Source organism: Eretmochelys imbricata, chromosome 10, assembly GCF_965152235.1.
Source record: "Eretmochelys imbricata isolate rEreImb1 chromosome 10, rEreImb1.hap1, whole genome shotgun sequence".
In the NCBI taxonomy this organism is placed as follows: Eukaryota; Metazoa; Chordata; order Testudines; family Cheloniidae; genus Eretmochelys; species Eretmochelys imbricata.
The window spans coordinates 23,584,017-23,606,565 of NC_135581.1; the positions used below are offsets into that span (position 1 = coordinate 23,584,017).

At 42.3% G+C, this 22,549-nt stretch overlaps 1 protein-coding gene across 2 annotated transcripts in view; it reads right to left on the reverse strand.

The window, feature by feature from the left end:
- Positions 1-22,549, reverse strand: part of CIITA (class II major histocompatibility complex transactivator) — a 60,907-nt gene that overhangs the window by 17,900 nt on the left and 20,458 nt on the right. For both annotated transcript variants that reach the window (XM_077828609.1, XM_077828610.1), the window contains exons 2-10: positions 17,136-17,282; positions 14,558-14,683; positions 11,448-11,507; positions 10,264-10,344; positions 9,212-9,271; positions 7,587-7,670; positions 6,317-6,463; positions 5,046-5,186; positions 4,849-4,908 (exon numbers count right to left, since the gene is read on the reverse strand). In XM_077828609.1, coding sequence (XP_077684735.1) covers positions 4,849-4,908; positions 5,046-5,186; positions 6,317-6,463; positions 7,587-7,670; positions 9,212-9,271; positions 10,264-10,344; positions 11,448-11,507; positions 14,558-14,683; positions 17,136-17,282 — 906 coding nt within the window. The remainder of the gene's footprint in view (positions 1-4,848; positions 4,909-5,045; positions 5,187-6,316; positions 6,464-7,586; positions 7,671-9,211; positions 9,272-10,263; positions 10,345-11,447; positions 11,508-14,557; positions 14,684-17,135; positions 17,283-22,549) is intronic.

The window sequence follows — 22,549 nt, forward strand, 5'->3', positions numbered from 1 at the left end:
AAGAGGACTCTGTCCACAGCATAATTTTAGTTAAGTCAAAAAATCTGAGAAACTCTTTCAACATGATTAAACAAACTATCCATTCAGGGAGTCAAATGCTGCCTCTAAAGGCACACTGTAGCCTCCATTAAAACAGATGGAAATTCCAGGAGTACATCCAAGGATTGCAATACTTTCTTACAATGTTTTCTGAGTTGTGATGTCACATTGAACACAGCTGAGTGGGACAGAAATTCCTCTCAGATGAGTCACTGCCTAGAAATAGCTTACATTTGGGAAAAAACAATCCCTAATAAAGACATGTAAAGGTTACATTTTAAAAGGATTTAAGAATATTCAGTAATTTCCTGTTCGATGGGCCAGCTCAAGAGACCTTTTCCCATGGATCCCTTTTCAGTAGAGGCGTTATACAATATGGTAAGAAACATCTTCTCTGGAATACACATTAACCATGGGCTTTGGTAAAGGCTCAAAAGGCCTTTTCATCTCAGTGTCAGAAGTTCTGCCCAGAGGTCATAAATAGACATCTAGGACAAACTCAGACCCAACGGGAAGTGGTGTCTTCCTACAGGAGCTAACAGAGTTGAACCCCTGATATCAGTCTGAGTTTGCCACAGTTACCAACTCATCTGCCAGACTCTTTTCTTTGACATCACCCTTAGGGCTTGTCAACACAAACGTGTAATTTGTGGCATGCTGGGATATGACTCTAACCCGCAGAAGCCTGATGTGCACTAACTATCTGCATGGGCCCTGCTGACGCGCACAAACAGTTCATTAATGTGAGTCATGTGAGAGTGAGTCCTACCATTGCTTCTGAGGAGTAACCTCAATCTAATTACCTTAACGAAGAGACAGGGAAGGGGTTATTTGACCATAGTCTATAAGTACCTTCATGGAGAGCAGACATTTCTTAACAGAGGGCTCTTCAATTTGGCAGACAAAGGTATAACAAGATCCAATGGCTGACAATTGGAGCTAGACAAATTCAGACTGGAAATAAGGCACAAATTAACAATGAAGGTAATTAACCATTGGAACCACTTCCCCATCACTGGCCATTTTAAAATCAAAACTGGATGGTTTTTTTAAAAGATCTGCCCCAGTTCAAACAGGAATTAATTTAGGGAAGTCCTCTGGCCTGTGTTATACAGGATGTCAGACTAAATGATGACAATGGTCACTTCTAGCCTTATCATCTATGAGTCTTTGGAAAACTATACGAGGCTGCAGATCTTCTATTGGGAGCCAGGAACTCTAGCTGCATCATCTGGACAGTGGGGTAAACTAGCAGCTGCTCCTTTGGACTTTACAGAGTAGAAACCCCACCAGCACCTCCTGGAGTAGCCTATTAATGGGCTTTGCTTTCCAGGAGACAAGGAAGTATGGCAGCCGCACAAGGAAACACCTTCACTGCCTCCAGACAACTTCACTTAGCTCAATTTTCTTCAGGGGAATGGAGTTCACTGTTGAAGGGAGATGTGGTGGCTGACTAGGAAAGGGTAAAGCAGAAGATTGTAATCTTCTAATATAGTGCCCATCTTTAAAAAAGGGAAGAAGGAGGATCCTGGGAACTACAGGCCAGTCAGCCTCACCTCAGTCCCTGGAAAAGTCATGGAGCAGGTCCTCAAGGAATCAATTCTGAAGCACTTAGAGGAGAGGAAAGTGATCAGGAACAGTCAGCATGGATTCACCAAGGGCAAGTCATGCCTGACTAATCTAATTGCCTTATATGACGAGATAACTGGCTCTGTGGATGAAGGGAAAGCAGTGGACGTGTTGTTCCTTGACTTTAGCAAAGCTTTTGACACGGTCTCCCACAGTATTCTTGCCAGCAAGTTAAAGAAGTATGGGCTGGATTAATGGACTAGAAGGTGGATAGAAAGCTGGCTAGATTGTTGGGCTTAATGGGTAGTGATCAATTGCTCCATGTCTAGTTGGCAGCTGGTATCAAGTGGAGTGCCCCAAGGGTCGGTCCTGGGGCCGGTTTTGTTCAATATCTTCATAAATGATCTGGAGGATGGTGTAGATTGCACCCACAGCAAGTTTGCAGATGACACTAAACTGGGAAGAGAGGTAAATACGCTGGAGGGTAGGGATAGGATACAGAGGGACCTAGACAAATTGGAGGATTGGGCCAAAAGAAATCTGATGAAGTTCAACAAGGACAAGTGCAGAGTCCTGCACTTAGGACAGAAGAATACAATGCACCGCTACAGACTAGGGACCGAATGGCTCAGCAGCAGTTCTGCAGAAAAGGACCTAGGGGTTACAGTGGACGAGAAGCTGGATATGAGTCAACAGTGTGCCCTTGTTGCCAAGAAGGCCAATGGCATTTTGGGATGTATAAGTAGGGGCATTGCCAGCAGATCGAGGGACGTGATCGTTCCCCTCTATTCAACATTGCTGAGGCCTCATCTGGAGTACTGTGTCCAGTTTTGGGCCCCACACTACAAGAAGGATGTGGAAAAATTGGAAAGAGTCCAGTGGAGGGTAACAAAAATGATTAGGGGACTGGAACACATGAGTTATGAGGAGAGGCTGAGGGAACTGGGGATGTTTAGTCTACGGAAGAGAAGAAGGAGGTGGGATTTGATAGCTGCTTTCAACTAACTGAAGGGGGGTTCCAAAGAGGATGGATCTAGACTGTTTTCAGTGGTAGCAGATGACAGAACAAGGAGTAATGGTCTCAAGTTGCAGTGTGGGAGATTTAGGTTGGGATATTAGGAAAAACTTTTTCACTAGGAGGGTGGTGAAACACTGGAATGTGTTACCTAGGGAGGTGGTGGAATCTCCTTCCTTAGAAGCTTTTAAGGTCAGGCTTGACAAAGCCCTGGCTGGGATGATTTAATTGGGCATCGGTCCTGCTTTGAGCAGGGGGTTGGACTAGATGACCTCCTGAGGTCCCTTCCAACCCTGATATTCTATGATTCTATGAAGATTAGGTGGTAAGTAGGTACTGAATGCAGGAATGGATTAAACACAATTATGGGAAAGGTTGGAAGGAGGCAGTGAGTGAATGGGAGGGGTTAGAGGACTGATCAGGAGTTAATAAATAAAAATGAGAGAATGGAAAATCAAAGGGAGTCTATAGCCAGGCAGATAGAGAAGGATTAAGTGGTAATAAGGCAAATAAGGCAAAAGTTAATAGCAAATGGAAAATTGAGGGAAAGCAAATAAATAGTTGTCATGCTGCCATCTTTCTCTGCTCCTGGGTCTGCCTGTTTTCCAGTTGGACTGTAAGCTCAAGGCAAGGACTCATTTTAGGATGGAAAATGCCCTATGTATTTTGATGTGCTGTGTAAATTAACAAAAATGAGTGAGTGCAATTGGTGAGCCTGCAAAAATTTGTGTGTAACCTTTACAATTACTTCTACAGAAACCTGAGGGTATTTAGGGATCCATCCACTGGGTCACCTTCAAAACTTTCACCTTTCTCTTTGGTGCTTTTAGCTGTATAAATAGCCACTAGGGGGCAACCACACCTACTGTAACTAAGCAGCAATAGCAGCAGTCAACAATGGAGATACTTTGTAGGCATCAAAGCCTGGAAGTAAACACACAACCCAAAACTTACAGCAGAGCTCCCTGCACTAGTAACTAACTATGAGGGCAGACTGCTACTGCAGCTGGGAACTGTTTGTAGCCTGAACAAGACTTTCTTTTGTTTATTATGAACCGATTTCTGTATGTGTTTGACTTTTACAATCAGACTTTGGAAAAGACTTTGGAGAAAACTTTTTAGTAAACGTTTAGGTTGGCTTTTCTGTGTTGTTGCTGTTGTTTCTGTTGGACCATGTTAACTGCCAGTTAAAAGCCCAGTAAAGCAGTTAGTATATAAAGCATCAACACAGTTCCTTATCTTGATGGTAATGGGATAAGCGTTAAAGCATGAGTCTATAACTATTTTGGAAAGGTTAAAGTGCCAGACTCTGGGGGGCAAAGGATATGGCCACTTCTGGACACACATGACTCTGTAGCTCTAATGCTGCACTAAACAGACAATTCTGCCTAGTGCACTGGACTAGACTGAGCTGTTAGGGAAAGGACTGTCAGCAACATTAACAAGCTGATCGCCATATTTGGGGTCGGGAAGGAACTTTCCTCCAGGGCAGATTGGAAGAGGCCCTGGAGGTTTTTTGCCTCTCTCTGTAGCATGGGGCATGGGTCACTTGCTAGAGGATTCTCTGCTCCTTGAAGTCTTTAAGCCACAATTTGAGGACTTCAATAGCTCAGACATAGGTGAGAGGTTTTTCGCAGGAGTGGGTGGGTGAGATTCGGTGGCCTGCGTTGTGCAGGAGGTCAGACTAGATGATCATAATGGTCCCTTCTGACCTTAGTATCTATGAAACTATGAACTGCAGGTAATTTGTTATGAAAAACATGAGCAAAATGTGCATCCTATGAAGTGAGCTGTAGCTCACGAAAGCTTATGCTCTAATAAATTTGTTAGTCTCTAGGTGCCACAAGAACTCCTTTTCTTTTTGAGGATACAGACTAACACGGCTGCTACTCTGAAACAGGAAAAACTGGTGTCCGTGTACAGAGAAACAATCTACTGTCTATGTTCGCAAAAAGAAAAGGAGTACTAGTGGCACCTTAGAGACTAACCAATTTATTTGAGCATAAGCTTTCGTGAGCTACAGCTCACTTCATCGGATACGCATCTGATGAAGTGAGCTGTAGCTCACGAAAGCTTATGCTCAAATAAATTGGTTAGTCTCTAAGGTGCCACAAGTACTCCTTTTCTTTTTGCGAATACAGACTAACACGGCTGTTACTCTGAAACTGTCTATGTTGTTACCCTTTCAGAGATACTGGACAGAAGAAAAGCCATCCTGCACTTACCAGCCAGGGTTGTGGGGTAAACTGGTGATATCTGTAATGTTTCAGTGGGGGAGGAGGACACTAGAAATAAAACAAGCACGTTAATAGCTTTCTCTGTACATCTACAAACAAATGTGATGAAGATCTGTGGTACTTTATTGATAGAAATTATTTTACTTTCTGTCTCTGAAAAATTGAAACACTACTGAATAACTCACCTGGATATATTATAATATTGGATGCACCATTCCCTACAGGCAAATTAATTATCTGCTGAGGATGAACTGCAAAGCCGGATATCACCTGGATCCCTTTAGCACCAACAAGCAGACAGTCTGGGTTGGAATTTCCAGAAGACACTGGAATTAAGAGTAATAGAGTTACTCAATTTTTAAGCACCTCGATTCCTAGCCGTGGGCTACAGCCCTTCCTGCTCTCAGTGGTGTTCTTTATGTACATTCTCAGCTGGAGCATTCAGAATGGCAAAAACCTATTGAAAATTCATAGGGTACTGTAAAGATTAAAGAGTTCATTGCCGAAGGCATCCCATAGAGAGACATACTATTTACAGTGTATATAAAATATTAAGGCTGATGCCGCTCTTGGTGTGGCTTGTGACAGTGAAGGTTAATTTGCATAAGGCGACTGTATGTAAATGAACGCATTATGGAGTCTGAGGTGCTATGTTGCCCTCAAAGCGATTAGGAGACTCAAGCATTATCACAGCCTTTCCATGTGATTACGTTCACACTGCAGCGGCAGCAAGGAAGCATTACTCCTCTGGACAGAATCAGCCCAAGAATGTGTTCTGATGATGCACTGCTTGTAACTTGATCACCTGTTACAGCTCTGCAGCAGGTAGAGCTTCTGTAGAGCTGCTGCTGTGTTGACTAATATCAGCTACCTAAAGTCAGTTTCTCAGTTGCCTCCAGACTCAAAGCTGTAACTCCAAACGCTCCCTCGCTCATTATATTTTGACAAATACAGCAGTTGTATAAATCATAGCAAAACTAACTGAGTCTACAAAGCCTTTCCCAGGGACGCTGCCAGAAAAACCAAAGTCAAAATGAATTATAAAAACATGTTGAAGCACTGCTCTTACAGTGACCTTTAATTTTACTAACCACCATGGAATGAATTAACCAACCAGTTTCTGAGTGCTGCATTCAAAGGGATTTTCACATTCACTTTCCCTTTGACTGAGCAGAGGAAGAGTAGTTTCTAATTGAGGAGGAGGGTAAGGAGAAATCCCTGCCTCTCCATCTTGTGGCACACGCTATTAGCAAGGAATGAAGGGGAGCCAGTTTTACTGCCCCAAGCTGAGAGGAAACAGCAGCCTCTTGCAACTGTATGGGGTAATGAGAAGCCCCACCACCATGTCCTGATGTGAAGGAGATGGATGCATGCTACAGTGAAGGGTTTGGGTGAAGAGTTTCACATTTTCTCTCTATTGTGTAGGGGTAGAAAGCTGCAGTTATACCGTACATACCGGGCATCACAACATTTTTTCCAGTTGGATGTATACTGGTAACAGAAAACTGCATGTGCAGGTGAGACAAAGAGGTGGAGTTAGCTGGAGAGCTGTTCAGAGGCACCGCTACAAAAGTTCCATTCACTGTAGACCCAGGGGACTCCACTTTAAAAAGCAAACAGGGTTAAAGTATGTTAGTTTCTTACAAAAGTCAGACAGACCACAGAAGATCTCACAGCATAAGACATAAGTCACCTGATAGTCATCAAATCAGCAAAGTGTTTAGAGCTGACCAAAAATTGGTATCCAAACTCTGAAGTGACCTGACGTGTTTAGCAGAACTTCATGATGCAGCCAGCTAACCTGGCTGTAGGACTACAGTGTGTATGTCGAAGATTCTGCAGTATCTTCACTAGTTTAAAAGAACACATTCAGCGTTCCTGGCCCGTCCTCCTCCTCCTAAATAGCTTCAGGCACATAAATATTCAGACTCAGTGTAAATTATTACCAAGTATGAGGTAATGAGCTAATATGATAGCTTGTTGTGCTCAGTTTCCCAGACATTGTCCACTGCCTTATACACTGCAGTACGAGACCGAGGAAGCAGCATAAAGTAAGGCCCCTCATCTTGGCTCTCTGCCTAGGTCTTACTGGGGAAGTAAGGATGGCCAGGCTTCCTTAGAAAAATTTCACATAAACAATGACAAACTTTTTCTAGACAAATGAAACCACCTGTTATGCCTGCCTGATTATACAAACTTGATAACTTATAAGGGTTTGAAAAGGTGCTCTGTCTGGCATCCAGGATTTGGATCAGGACCTTTCTGTACATGGTACATAGTAAACAGTTTGATAGTCTGTATTGCTATGTGCACCATTGACTCATTAAAGCAATCAGAGAAATAGTTTTAAATGCAAGAAATATTTGTCCTTGTTTATTTTGAAATAACCTGCTCGTGATACAGATACAATACTGTACATTTTGGTTTTGCTGATCCCAACACTTCCAATATGTTTGGGCAAGTCTCTAGTTCATGGTGAGGGTACCAATACAGTAGGATTTCCTTGGAGTAATCTCAGCTGTAAATAATAAATATATAAATAATAAGTAATAACAACAGGTGTTCCTATTTTATTTAGAACTTGGGTAAATATAACCCCCTCGTTCTTTGCTGGCATATTTATTGAATTTTCAAAGGACTGGTATGTTTGGCTTTACAGAGTTACACAGTTGTTCTCACTTTATCAAATGCAAAATGAAGTTACGAGGCATTTTCAAAGTGCCCACCTCTTTTCTGGCAACTAGTTCTTACATCCACAACAGCTCTGCTGCCTTCTGTACATACTCCTTCCTTCACCCTCTTTGCTGCATCTGTGAAGATGGAGACAGTGACACTATCTGAGCAACCTCCATAAATGCCACAAAACTATGTCCTACTTTGCAAAATTTAAGTCTTAGCTCTACAACTGTGCCTTAGATTGCACATTCCTTCACAGACTGTGAGCTCTCTGGACCCAGGGCCATCTTTTCATTCCGTGCATCTACAGCGTTTAGCACCCCAATCCTCAACGGAGATTGTGAGCATTACTGAAATACAAATACGTCCTCATAAATGCATGATATAAAAAAGAAATTGTGTGGGTGGTTTAAAGTCAATACTGTGGGTTAATCCGCACCAATCTTGGAGCTTCAGTACAAATAAGGAATGTGCTACCTGAATAAACCACAAATAGCAGGTAGGAATTCACCAAGGACTTTATTTAGTTTTTCAAGTGTATCAAGTGTATTTTCCACATTAGGGGTGGCACAATTCCCTTGCTTTGTTCACAAAACTCCAATTGACACTGTGATGGGCTACCTTACGTGTGGTTGGCCCTCCTGAGACCCTTTCCCAGTCTGAGTGCACCCTTTTCAAGTGACAGGCCCAGGCCTCCTGCAGTGGGGATCCTGCAATCCTACCACTCTCTGACTGGGCTTCTGTGATATTTAGCAGGCCCTGGAGGCTTGGTACCTGCAAGAGTTTCCATTTGGGAGTCTGTGGGCATTGACAGTTTGCAGTGACACAGAAGCAAAACAATGTCTGATTCTTCAAAACAACGTACAAATTATTTGCAAAAAGGCTCACAGCACTCAGAGCAATGAATTTTAAACCAAGTGACTTATCTACACCTGGCCATCCAGACAAGCTTCTAGATAGACAGGTCTTAGCCTTTGTGTCTCCCATTCTCTTGGGGACCAAGTTATAGCCTGCTTACTGCAGATCCTGCCTTGGATCAGTCTGTGTTAGCCTAAAGCAACCAGTAACTCTCCCCACCTCTCCACAGCTACAGGGCAGATCTTTTAAGTGATCTGTGTCTTCTGACCTCCAGGTTCTCTGCCTTGGCAGAAGAGCTGAGTAACCAGGATCGAGTGAGGAGTTGCCTCTTTGCAGGTAGTAACCTGGCTATTTTTGTGTTTGTTAGGATGTTCCTTATCTGGGCTATTGTTTTGGCCCTTTTTGCTTGGTTCCTCCCCTTCTCATAGGCCTTCTATTGCTAATTGCTTATGGAGTTCTCCTTTCACTCAAACAGTGGAGGCCTGTGCTTTTGGAACAGCAGGATCCAAGTTTTGCCCTGCCATGAGGCATTTGCAAGGTGTGCAGTATTATGACCACTGATATATCTAGGTGGTCATAGGTTTGTTACCATAACAATTAGATGTGGGTGTATGGATTAAGGGCAGAATAACCAACCTGTGCTATTCTTTAGCATTAAGCCAGAGAAACCCACTGTCATGATACGTCACCATATTAGTGCATCCAACCTTTCTCAAGCATGCAGGAGCTACAGTCCTTCTGTTTAATACCTCGATAGTGGTATGGACATCAGAACAACAGACAAGGTACACTCAAAATCCTTCAGCCAATAACTCACCCGTTCTCCTGCATTTGAGCTTGGAAGCATCAGAGTAACTCTCTGCAGTGCTCACGAATGCTAAAAGTAAGAAAGTTTATAATCCTTGATGTAGGTTGAATCTAGTTTGATATTTTAAGGTTTCTGTTAGTGGAGTCTAATTTATGCATGTTAAATAAGATGGGGAGTTAGCAGAGGCATAACCAGAGTTCTGTGCACTGTATAGCCAACCAGATCTGATTTCTGGGGCATAGTCTTCTAAAAGCTGCACCATTTCATTGTGGCAGACTAGAAATTCTGGTCCCTTAGAATATGTGCTAACTACTTATGCTTAACAATCTGTTCCACCTTGCATTTAGCGGTGATGCTCCGAGTACCTTTCCCAGACCTGAAGAGGAGCTCCGTGTGGCTCGAACGCTTGTCTCTCTCACCAACAAAAGTTGATCCAATAAAAGATATTACCTCACTTGCCTTGTCTCTAGAAATTCTGAGGCAGCTTCAATTACCTCAGAAGTAGAGGTTTTCAGCATATTAAATATGAAAGTGAGTAGGGTTATTTTACTCTGACCCTATATTTTTGAATAGGTGGCAGATTTTTGTAACTATAACCCTGAGTGTTTGGTTGATTGGTTTGTTTGTTTGTTTTTTTTTTAATAAAAAAGGAATAATACTTACTAAGCCAGAATTAATCGAAAACAAAATTAAAACATTGCCACATTGGTGTAAAGCAAGGCTAGGGGTTATAACAGCTAAAAACATGCTCACCGTGCCATGTTACATGCCAACAAATCATTGAAAATATAAGGAGCATTTTTTTAATTGATTCGAATGCACATCAGAGGAAGAGTGGACAAGTCACCACTGGTTTAACTGGGCACAGCTCCACTGAATTCAGAAGAGTTGCGGCTACTTATGCTAATGAAGAATTTGGCATGAGAGGAGCAACAATGTTCCTTTAAAAACAAATGTCCCTGCCATGCAGGTAGTTTATGATTGCATGGGAGGAGCTTTAAAAGACTCCAGCCCCCTAGGTGAATTGCTTCTGGCGATGCCACAAATGCTGTTTCACTTACGTCGTTTCTGACATTTCTGCTTCTTCATCTCTGTAAAACCCTCTGTGGTTTCACTGGACATTTCATCCAAAATGAGTTTTCCTGTTAAACAAAAACAACTTACTGTCAAATCTGAATCAATTGGATCCCAAAGGGTACTGTTAAAAACGAATTTCAAGCACCAAATGCATAGTGTCTTGAAATCAGGATAAGTTCTGTAAATAAAAGATGGGGAGTGTATGTGTATAGTAAAGTGTACATCCAAATCAGCAAAGGATGCAACATCCGCAGAAATCAGATTTGGCCACCTTGGTGAACTTCTACAGTGCAGAAGATCATCACACACTCAGGAATCTAGTTGTTAAATTTAAGTGGTTCCGAATGGTCTAGTGACTAGCAGAGGGGAATAGAAATCACAACTATTGGGTTCTCCCTTCATTTGAATCACAGACTTGCCATGTGACCATAGGCCGGTCATTTAATCTGTGCCTCAGTTTTATATCCCAAAGGATTAGTTCTATTTTAAAACACATCACGGAGTCATACAGATCTTTTCAGTGAAATCATTTGTGTTATCAGAACTGACAGGTTACCAGGTTCATTCTTTAATTTAAACTACAAATACTTCAGTCCAACCATTGGGCCCAATCTTGTTTCCACTGACGTCAACAGGAAGTTTGCCATTAACTAATAAGAGCAAAATCCAAGCCAAAAATGCACCAAAGCAGGATAAAAATAAGTCATGCAACTTTTTAAAGGTGTTAATAGGAAGCAAGTAAATATTGTCCCAATCATTTGGCTGCTGCTCCACACTGCCATGGATGGATAACCAGGATTCTACTCTTGGCTCTGCCACTGATTTAGACTCATAGACTTAATGGCCAGAAGGGGCTATCATAATCATCTAGTCTGAGCTCATCATACCTCCCCCCTCCATAAACATATCAAGCTCAATCTTGAAGCCAGATAGGCTTTTTGCCCCCACTGTTCCACTTGGAAGGCTGTTCTATAACTTCACTCCTCTGATGGTTAGAAACCTTTGTCTAATTTCAAGCCTAAACTTATTGATGGCCTCTTTATATCAATTTGTTCTGTGTCAGCATTGGCACTTGACTTAAATAACTCTCCCTCCCTGGTATTCATTTCTCTGATGTATTTATAGAAGCAGTCATATCTAAACTTTACCCCATGTGTTAAAACCTTACCAAAAATGTCTTCCATCTGTCTCTCCTGCTGATCTTTGAGCACATATTCTGCTAATCCAGCTAACAAGAAGGGGGAAAAAAGAGCACAATGGTATATTAAATGACACAATTAAGAACAAATTATTGTAGATTATTCTCATGTACAAAAGTCCAAGGTCTGAAAGGAGAGTAAGAAATGTCCATTAGTTTTACTTATTAAATAAATGTAGTGTTCAGGAAGTGCAGGGCACTAGAAATAGGAAGTTAACATAGCAAGTGTTGATCAGGAAAGTATAATTAATGGAGATTTTTTTCTCTGTGCCAACCAAAACATATCCAGCAGTCAAGGGTGACCATTTTGCTCATGAGATGTACAAATTGATTAAAATAACACTAGCTGGTATATTGTGTGTGTGAGGGGTGAGGGTGGGGTGGAGGGGGGAGTACAGACACCTCTTTTATTTCATAGAAGGACTGTTATTTAGTGTTGTTTAAAGCAACTTTCACTCCTGTGATTGGGAAGAAGTCACCTAAGAGCCAAGCAAAAGGATTTCACATGTACTTGTTAATAAAACTCAGACTGGAAAGACCCATTACTACTTTAGAAAAGCAGTAAGTTAGGGTTCCCAGCCATACACTCTGTGGGTCTGGTACCTACAACTCTTATTCATACCAGCAAGCTTCACTCATATGAGTGACTACTCACTTCAGTGGTTTAGGTCCTGTGGGATCATTCTGCTCTTAGCAAGTCAATGGAAAACTCTTATTGCTTTCATTGAGAGCAGGAAATGGCCCTACTTACTTATATTTGTCAAGACAGTTAATAATCATACATATATTCACATTACAATATATGTATCTAGCATCATTAATTCTAAAAGCGTGGGACACAGAATTGCTACTTTGATGTGGCACATCTTATGAAAGTGACTGTTAAACTAATTTATACTTTTTATATTTAAGAAATGTAGCAATTTTGGGTGACCTAGGTGTTTTGAATATTTTTAGGGGAGTTATCAGGGTGGGCTTTATTGAAAAACTTTAGCTCTTAATCATGTAATTGTTAAAATACTAACTATATTAGACAAAATGAGACTAAAGTTAGGCATTACTAATTTACTGTGATCAAATTATAACTTGTAAGGAACCAGTATACAGAGGAAGGAAAAAGTAACAATATTCATAGCTGATGTGCCACTTCCCCCCTATGATAATCAGGGTCCAGACACCCCAAACACAGAATAGGAAGTTTAAACCCCTCAAAAGAGAGGTTAAACCAACAGATTACATGCTGTATTATTGTACTCTCTCTCTCTATATATATATATATTGAGTAAAATCTTTTGTGAAAGCTTGTAATGTTCTGAATTTGATGGTCAAGATATGTATACAGACTGTGGTTATGAATCTGCTCAACCTCACCTCACAGCAGGGTGGTGAAGCAGCCAAGCAGGGAGGGTCACCTTCAAAACCAGTTATTAAAAATGAAACCAGCTTCAAGTACTCACCCCATTTTCCAGCCCAAGAAAAGACTATGGTGTACCATTAAAGTTAGGGTGACAAAATAGCAAGTGTGAAAAATTAGGACAGGGGGTGGGGGTAAGCGGCACCTATATAAGAAAAAGCCCCAAAAAGTCCCTATAAAATTGGGACATCTGGTCACCCTAATTAAAGTTAATGAGAAGACAATGAGACTTTCCAGCTATCAAGTTAAGAGGGAATTGCTTCCTTTCAGAATGACTATTACTCACCATGACAGGGGGAGGGATAGCTCAGTGGTTTGAACATTGGCCTGCTAAACCCAGGGTTGTGAGTGCAATCCTTGAGGGGGCCATTTAGGGATCTGGGGCAAAAACTGGGGGATTGGCCCCCCTTTTAACAGGGGTTGGACTAGATGACCTCCTGAGGTCCCTTCCAACTCTGATATTCTGGGATCCTATGGAAGGGGCGGGGGAAACGAGGCTTGAAAGTGAGTTTTTCACCTGGAATCTCAGGGGGAGCCTCTAAGCAGGAAGCTGTCTGCGAAACACTGGACCCCTGCTTAGCTAGGGGGGTCGCTAGGAAACTGTTCAAAGTTGGGGTGGCTTATCAGCATAGGCAAGTGAGGCACAGCCAATCAAGTATTCCCACAAGCTACAGAATACATTTTGTATAGTCTTTTTTATTTATTTGATAAATATATATAAATTTAAGGATAAATTGTGATTTGATTTAAATATCACAACTCCCTCTATCCGGTAGTGAAGCCAGAGAGTTTGCAGAACATAGTGCTGTGTGAGGCTCAAACCCTGGTATAGCTAATTGTGCCTCATTAAGCTGACTTGTTGCCGTGGCAATATACCATTCTCAGGTGTCACTTTATAAGGGTGTTGCTGTGGAAACTACTGCTTGGTGAAGCCACAGCAAGATTCTAGCTGTTAAATCCCGGCTGCAGGGGTTTTGCAGGGGACAAAGATGGGACCTGCACCCTGTGCCTCCCCAGTCCTCTCCCACATGGGGCAGGCCCTATGCATGTGCACAAGGAGCCAACAGGGACAGCCCCAGCTCCATCTGCTTTTCCTTCATTGTAAATAAGATAAGCTGGTTTAATGGCAATAGGTAACTTATATTAGAAAAGGGATTTTATCTAGTATGGAAGTGTAAAGCCTGAGGTTGCATCTTTGTGTTTATTTTCTGTGACCTGTATGCGTTCGCTCTCCCTTACTAGTTCATCTTTGAGTCTATGGTTTTTCTATTAAATAAACTGCCTGTTTATTTCTACCCCAAGCAGATCTCTGTTGCTCAACCCGTGTGGAGCTTGGGTGCCAGAATGAGCTGATCACTGGGGGGCTGGTTTCACGCATTCGGGGGTGATGAACTAGAGGGGAATGATCCATGTGTCTGGTAGGAAAGAACACCGAAAGGATGGATTTGGGGTGACTTTGGACCGGAAGGACTGTGGTGCCAGCCTGCAAGGAGTAACTAGGCTGATGGAAGCCAAGGTAAGATTTTGTGCTTATGGCCAGGCTACTGGTGTCAAGGGTCGGAAACAAAGTGGCACAGCATAAATGCATTCAGGGTTATACAGGGAAGAACCTCTTACTGGTCTAGTTATCTCCAAAACATCACACACACCCCAAAAAATCTCATACCTATTCTAGAATAAGCTTCCCCTGTATTTGAAAAGAGAGATTCTTCCACACTTCCATTGCTTTCCATTGTATAAAAGACATCCAAATTGCTGAACTGATCATGGTTGATGGTATCAATTTCAGGGTCTAGAATAAAAAAAGAATAAAAAAAAGTTATAATTAGGTCAATGAATGCCATGGCCAGGGTAAAGAAACCCAGGAGGCAGGACAAGTCAAAAAGGCAGAATTATTCATTCTCTCTCAAGCATTCATCCTGTGGTGGTTTTGTGATAGATGTTGGTTCACTAGGAACTGACTCAAGGCCAACTCATTGCACAGGAATGGAAATCACATTGGGCTAACAAATCTAAGTAAACTGCTTAAAATTCTGGACCTGATTTTTCTGGTCACACTGGTGACAATCAGGAGTAAAGTAACTGATCAAGTTACAGCTTCACTGCTGTAACTAAGAGGACAACCAGATCTTTGCTCCTTAACTCATCCTGCTTTCCGAGTTTGCTGCATAAGCAAGGCCCCATCTGCACAGACGAATTCCTGCAGGTGTCAATCGTAGTTGCCAGTTCAGAGGGCAAACGTGGGCCCCGATCTCAGACCAGCAATAATTAAGCATGAGATGACTCCAGATTCTGAAGTCTGATTCTCGACTGCTTTATACCATTCTGATTTGGTAACTGTCATAAATATAAAGGGAAGGGTAACCACCTTTCTGTATACAGTGCTATGAAATCCCTCCTGGCCAGAGGCAAAACCCTTTCACCTGTAAAGGGTTGAGAAGCTAAGATAACCTTGCTGGCACCTGACTCAAAATGACCAATGAGGGAACAAGATACTTTCAAAGCTAGAGGTGGGGAACAAAGGGTTTGTCTGTCTGTGTGATGCTTTTGCTGGGAACAGATCAGGAATGCAGCCTTACAACTCCTATAAAGTTAGTAAGTAATCTAGCTAGAAATGCATTAGATTTCCTTTTGTTTAATGACTGGTAAAATAAGCTGTGCTGAATGGAATGTCTATTCCTGTTTTTGTGTCTTTTTGTAACTTAAGGCTTTGCCTAGAGGGATTCTCTGTGTTTTGAATCTGATTACCCTGTAAGGTATTTACCATCCTGATTTTACAGAGGTGATTCTTTTACCTTTTCTTTAATTAAAATTCTTCTTTTGAGAACCTGATTGATTTTTCATTGTTCTTAAGATCCAAGGGTTTGGGTCTGTGTTCACCTGTACCAGTTGGTGAGGATTATTATCAAGCCTTCCCCAGGAAAGGGGGTGTAGGGCTTGGAGGGATATTTTGGGGGAAGACATCTCCAAGTGGTCTCTTTCCCTGTTCTTTGTTTAACACGTTTGGTGGTGGCAGCGTATGGTTCAAGGACAAGGCAAAGTTTATACCTTGGGGAAGTTTTTAACCTAAGCTGGTAAGAATAAGCTTAGGGGGTCTTTCATGCAGGTCCCCACATCTGTACCCTAGAGTTCAGAATGGGGAAGGAACCTTGACAGTAACATTCTACACTCACTTGGCGCAGACATAAAGTGACTACAAAGGTAAAGGCAAGGGAGAATCATGCTCCCCTCTGTTAAGAGCTGGGACTTTCTGTCCATTTTAAAAAAGCTATTTAGCTACTGTCTTAGTACAAGGTACTGAATCAATTGATAGTAAATAGTGTTTAAAAGAACACCCGCCAGGCCATGAAGGCCTTTGTCCGGTATCAACATTCAATATACCTTGAGTCTGATGGAAATACTAAGACACCAAATTAACAGAGCTACATATGATCCCCTCCCGCCTGCCCCCAGAGAAACCCAGAGGAGGAGTACAGTGAGGGCAGGAAACTGCATGAGGTCAACAATTATGTAGCCCACTAGCCTACTACTGCAGATTTACCACTGCAATCACAATGACATCTTCAGGTAGGACTGGGTTTGAGGGTCAGGGAATGGACAGGAATCAGCCTCCAACCCAGCTGGTCCTGGGAATTGGGAAGGAAACCCCCAGATGCATAGAGAGACGGCCTCCTCCCAACCTGGTTTAAGAAATGATGCTGCAACTGGCCAAATTCCCCGCAGCTGCTAGTACACTGGTCAATCTACCTCAAGATTTAAGGTCAAATCCTGGATCTTTGATCACCAGAGGAAATTAATTTGCTGTTTTTGTTTGTGGAGATATGTCCTTACTCAGTCTGGCTCAGCTAAAGTCTCTGTTTAGTAAAGGCACCAGCCTGAAATTGCAGAGGGGTTGCCAGTTGCTAGCCTGACCAGGACAGCAGAGGGAAGCTTTTACATAGCATTTAGTTATGCTGTATGAGATGCATGCCAAAGATATTAGCCTCTCATTAGGAGCAACATGTAAAGAAGTGTGTTGAAGCTGAACAAACAGAGTTGTAACTCAGGTTCACAAATTTAACACAGGATGGTATCTGGAACAACTACTGTATCTGGATGTGGATTAGAGCCATCACATCAGAATTCCATATCTACATTTAGATTAGCTCCACCATCACAACAAAGTGCGCTTGTTAAGTAATGGCATCTTCTACTTTCATCCAATGTCCTGGCTAACCAGCAGGACAATTCACTGCATTACTAACCTGTTGAAAGTTCACTTTCTTCATCTTCATCAGATAACCTTGTGTCCAAGAGGCTGTATAGATGCAGTGGATCAATATTGCTGTGCAGCAAATCAAGAAAGCTATTTTCAGTCAAAACTGCCGAATCCATGGTTTGTCTTTTACTAGCTGAAATCAAAGCACAAAATGATGAACAGAATAAAGTAAAGGATGTTTATCAATAGTTTATAACTTTTATAATTTGTCATGGCATCTACCATCAAATCTACTCTAAAGCAGGCAGTGCTGAAATCTCAAACAGAATGCTGATTATTCAAACACAAGGATGTTGTAGCGGTCTGTTTATATTTCACTTTCAAAAGCCAAATCCTAAAGGCATTGAACAGCTGCTACTTCGTCTGACTTCAAGCATGGAGATATTAAGATGGAAGGTACTATAGAACTGCTGCCCTACTCCAGCCATGTGGGTGTTGTGGGACCACAGGTTAACTCCTCAAGAGCATAGGATAAGTGTAACACATAAAGATAGATTTTGCACAGGGTTCTAAAACACCATTCCTTTTTCTTTAAAAGAAAAAGAAATGTAGAGACCTGTGCAACAACAATAAACCACGCACACATTTCCCTGCCTCAGATTACCACCACTCTGAAGCATTCTTTGGGCTGGGGTCTGGGTCCTCTGGGAGTGTTGTCTGGGATGCTTCTGCTTTAGCTCATGACTTGACTTCTGAAACATGAAGAATCTCCTCCTCCTTCTCTAAGTCAGCTTCTTTTCTCTGACCCTGGATGGTCTTCTAGCTAAATCCCTGCTACAAAACTATGCCCGACTGTTCCCCCTTCTCCTTCTATCCAAAGCTTCTTGAGTTGCAACGTGAGGCCCTGGAGTTCATACATCCTGTCTCCACGACTGCCACCTAGTTCCTTTGTGCTGCTGCTGCGGCTAATTTTCCCACTCTCCAAACCCAAGAAGCTAGAAATGGCTTCTCCCAGCTCCAGCCAACCTCCTATTGACTGGTCAGAGGACAATGGTTAAGGTTAACTATTCTCCATGGCAGCTAATCAGACAGAGACCAGCTTACAGGCTTGTCAGCAATAATGGATACACAGAGGAATTCCATGACACAGCAGTTTTCCTAAGAACAACTTCCCAAATACCAACAAGAATTCATAAGCTGTACAGACATAGTCCCCAAATTGTCATAGTAGGATGTCCACCACCATTGTGTCCACACCATTGTGAAACAGGTGTATAAGTTTTATTAGCAGTGCTCGCATACCTTTGATTTAAATGACTGCATGGTGGGACAGACCACACTGCAGCTGAGAAGGGAGGAGTTTGGATGAGAGGAAAGAACAGAGGTCATGAGTAAGAAGGGAACAGACCAGGGAATACACAGAAAAGACCTAGAGGTTCAGTGAAGAGGAACAAAGTTGTGGAAGGATGTTCACTTCAGATTGACAGGGTCACATTTCAGAGAACCTGTGTTTCTCCAATGCAGCAGGAGGGGGCTGAGACAATGATGAGAGATCTGGTGTTTGAGTATTGGGGAGGTTGGAGGGAGGAGTAGGGACTTCTCTAAGCACAGGATCTGCCTGGGTGGCTGGTTTTCAAGTAGGAGGTTTGAAGTGTGGGGAGGTAGGGGTGGAGAGAAGTTCTGTGCAACCTCCTGTCTCAGTAAAACCTATGCACGGGCCAATCACAAGTGTTAAGTATAAACATTTCTTTGCAAAACTGCTCTAAAATGTAGGATTTGCTGTTCAGCAACTTTAAATCTGAACATTAAGTGCTAGTTTCATCACTACATTTTTTCTTTGAAAAAGAATCAACTGGAAACCTTAATTGCCATAAGAAAAAGCAATCCTAATTTACTTCACAGGCTAGCGTAAAATAGAGCAATTAGGTAGTATCCCTTTAAATCATTTGGGAGCCCACTAGTGAGCCTGCCTGCCTTGTATTGCAGAAGTCAACAAAACCTAACAGAGCTGCAGTGTATATATAGCTAGGCTTTGTGTGTTGGTACATACATGGTTAGCAAATGTGGTCATCTGGGACCCAACTGTGTCTGCAAAGTTCTTGGATTCTTAATGTTGTGTAGAGATCAAACACAGATGGTGATGAATGTGGCTCTTTAGACCCTGTACAAACCTTTGAAACTAGTGCCTGACCTAACAAAGTGAAAGCAGAGCAGTTAACTCAGCTTTCATTGGAAACAAGAATAAAGTTAAGAAAATAAAATGTAGATTATAGTTTGTTGTGACGGTAAAACAAAAAAAAACGAAAAAAAAAGAGAGAGAGAGACAGAAAAGAAGAAGCTGCATGCTATACAATTTTCTTTACTGAATTCATCTAGTGCTAAACACAATCTCCTGGAACCTCGTGAGGGGATATGGTTTTATAAACACAAACACGAGGCACTATTTCTTGAGTTTCACATGTAGAACAGGTTGAATCAAAGAAAGGTGAAACATTCTCCTCTCCATTAGAGAGAGTGGATTGCACCCAAGAAAAAGGATATAAAGAGTGCATGTTTGGTCCCCAGGATCACATGGCCAGACTGTGATTCTACACAGAGACACACATCAAGGGGCCAGGAAACCTTTTTGAGAAGGAGGTTGCCTCATGGAAGAGACCAGGACTCTAGCCTGGCAAAAGGCAGCTTCCCCTTACTTCAGATCCATGTGGATTCACAGAGTGTGAAGAACATGGGAGATAGCTGCATTTTGTTTTATAACTATTGCGTACCTCTGTTTGAGTGTTATGCTGTTTGCTAGACGATTCAAAGGATTAATTCTTGCACAAGATTACTGCAGGTCTGCAGGAAGGCATACAGTGGCTTTATATAACCCAGTCACTGGAACTTATCTGACAATACAGGTGTCAATGCTTTTGAACTATTCCCTTTGACCAATCTGCCTCAAACACCCTGACTGGGGTAGGAGGGACCTGAACACCTGAAACAAAGAACTCTAGATAAAAATCCAGAGTCTGGGGAAGAGACTGGGTTGTTAGGAAACTGCTCAAGGAGAGCTGACTGACACATGGAGACAGACTCTGCAGAATGGGTCTTAAAGAGCTGGGCCTCCCGAGGCTCTGAGGGAAATGCTAAGCTGTAGGTAAGCCATTTGCATGTAGGCCTTTTGTTGTTCCAACTCTATTCTCTGAATTCTATAAATAAATAATAAATACCCTGTTTTGAAGAAGCTGCTCTGGGTCACTGCATTTATCTACTGGTGACAGCTTCTGAAAGGAAGTTTCTTAACCGGTGTCAAACCCAGCTGGGGCTGCTGAGGAATCACGGTTGATGAACAAGGATGTTTATAGCTCAGGGACCTGGGTCTGTGAGGGGGAGAATGGAGGGCTTCCTCACTGGGAAGAGTGAAGACACTTGAGAGAGACCAGAAGAGGGTCACAGGTGCAGTTAACACTGTAACCATGACGCAGAGCAATTAATGTGAGGCCGCATGCCTTTACAACTCTGGGGCCGTCTGCATCTCTACCTCTGCTTGCTGACAGTGCAGTCCTAATGGGACAGCATTGCAAAGAATGCTACAGCTGGCACCTGTCTGTCCTATGTGGTTTCCCAACATGGAGAGGAGGACTCTCCAGCAAAGATAATGCAGCCTCTCTTAACTTTCCTTGGATATAACTGCTGGTATGGAGGGGCAGTGTGTTGGGTGTAGGGGAAACAAATGCTTATTCAGTTTAGACCCGCACCTGCTTGTGTTTACACATCACCTCTGAATTTAGCTCCAAGTTGAAGGTAGTATAACACACGAGGGTCCAGAAAAAGAAAGGCAGCAAGGCACTCAGGAGGGGTAGGTTACACCTTGTCAGGTAGCTGAAAATGTGAGGTAATGTAGCACATGTTGGGGGGCTGGAATAAGGTGTTACTGCTGGTTTATGTCTTATTGTGACCCAAGGACCTGTTGGTGCCAACTGGCAGAGGGCATGGGGTGCATAATGGTTACAGGGTGCAGGCCTTGCTGGAGTCCTCGGCATAACTAACAGTGTGAACCACAGTAGGCCTGGCCTTAGTAAAATAATACAGCAGGTATTGGCTAACCAAGTAAGCACATTCCTGACAGCAGAGGATGGTACAAAAACATCAAGAGTTCTCAAGTAACTGCGTAAATCAATTCTTAGGAGATGACACAGGAGCACATTGACCCCTGGTAAAATAAGCTGGTTTGACAGAATAATGAATAGGGATGTTTTGTTCAAGACATCAGGAGCAGGATACAAGGGGAGGCAACAAATAGATGTCAGGAACACATAATGTGGTACGTTGTTTATCTCAGTTGCTTGTCTCAGTCTATAAATGGTGGGTACCTCGCCTTAACCCTCTGTGTGGCTGAGGGACAGCAAAGATTCCCGCTGCTGACTGAACTGCTCCTTGCCCCGGGGCAATTGTGTTAACGTAATTGTGCAAGCTGTGCAAGTCATTAGGACTGTGTCTTGAGGGCATTAAACCTGGCCAAGTGCCTTTATCACTGAACTATACCTGTGGTCTTTCCTTAGGAGTAACATCGAGTTTGCTGAATTAGCAGTCTGCTCTCTCTGCTTGTGCAACTAACATCGGAGCTCCAAGAATGGAATCACTGAGCAGCTGCAATAGCTTAGCAGCCTTGACAGAGCTGCTGCAGCGACAAGATTCCTCAGCACTTAACAACACAGGGATCCCTTCCGTCTGGTATTTACATTCTAATTCACCAAAGAGTGTCATGGAAGGTTTTTTCTGAAAGCCTGTGTCACACTGGGCATCACAATCTTTGCAAATGTATGAGCGGATAACATATAAGAAGATGTGTGTGTATCTATCTATTGGAAAAATATGTTCTGAAGGCCTTGTAGTTAAAAGGTAGGTCATTCAGAGGTAGCGAGCATGCCTTGAGACAAACTTTTCCAGACAGACGATGGGAGACACTTATCTCCCTAGCTGACCACTATGTAGTCTACTAGCGCACTGAGTCAAATGTTAATGAAGAGCTTGCAAGGACTTCAGAAGGAAATTAATAGGAAGAGGTAAACAGGGGAGTGGGAGAGGACCCTGTTTTCAGATCAGGGTGGATAAAAATCAATGATAAAAACATCCATACAATTGTGGGTTTTTTTATTTAAATTGGATTTTTTTTTGGATGAAATTCTTTTTGAGGAAAATATCTATCTAAAAGTTTTAGTTTTAGTTTTAATTGAGATACATATCTCATCATGGAATAGGGATTATAACTTCTAATTCTGTAGTATGAGACAATATATTAATGTAATGTTTAGGAAAAGTTGTAAATGAGTTCCAATAGTTCATGGATTAGGGAACCAATCTTATGGGTTTCCACAGACTTCTGTATAGATTATTTAGGTTAATCTTTCTATCTACCCAATGGAACTTAGTGCTCAGTCAAGAAGATACCATCAGAGATGCTTAGTTTTGCAGTTC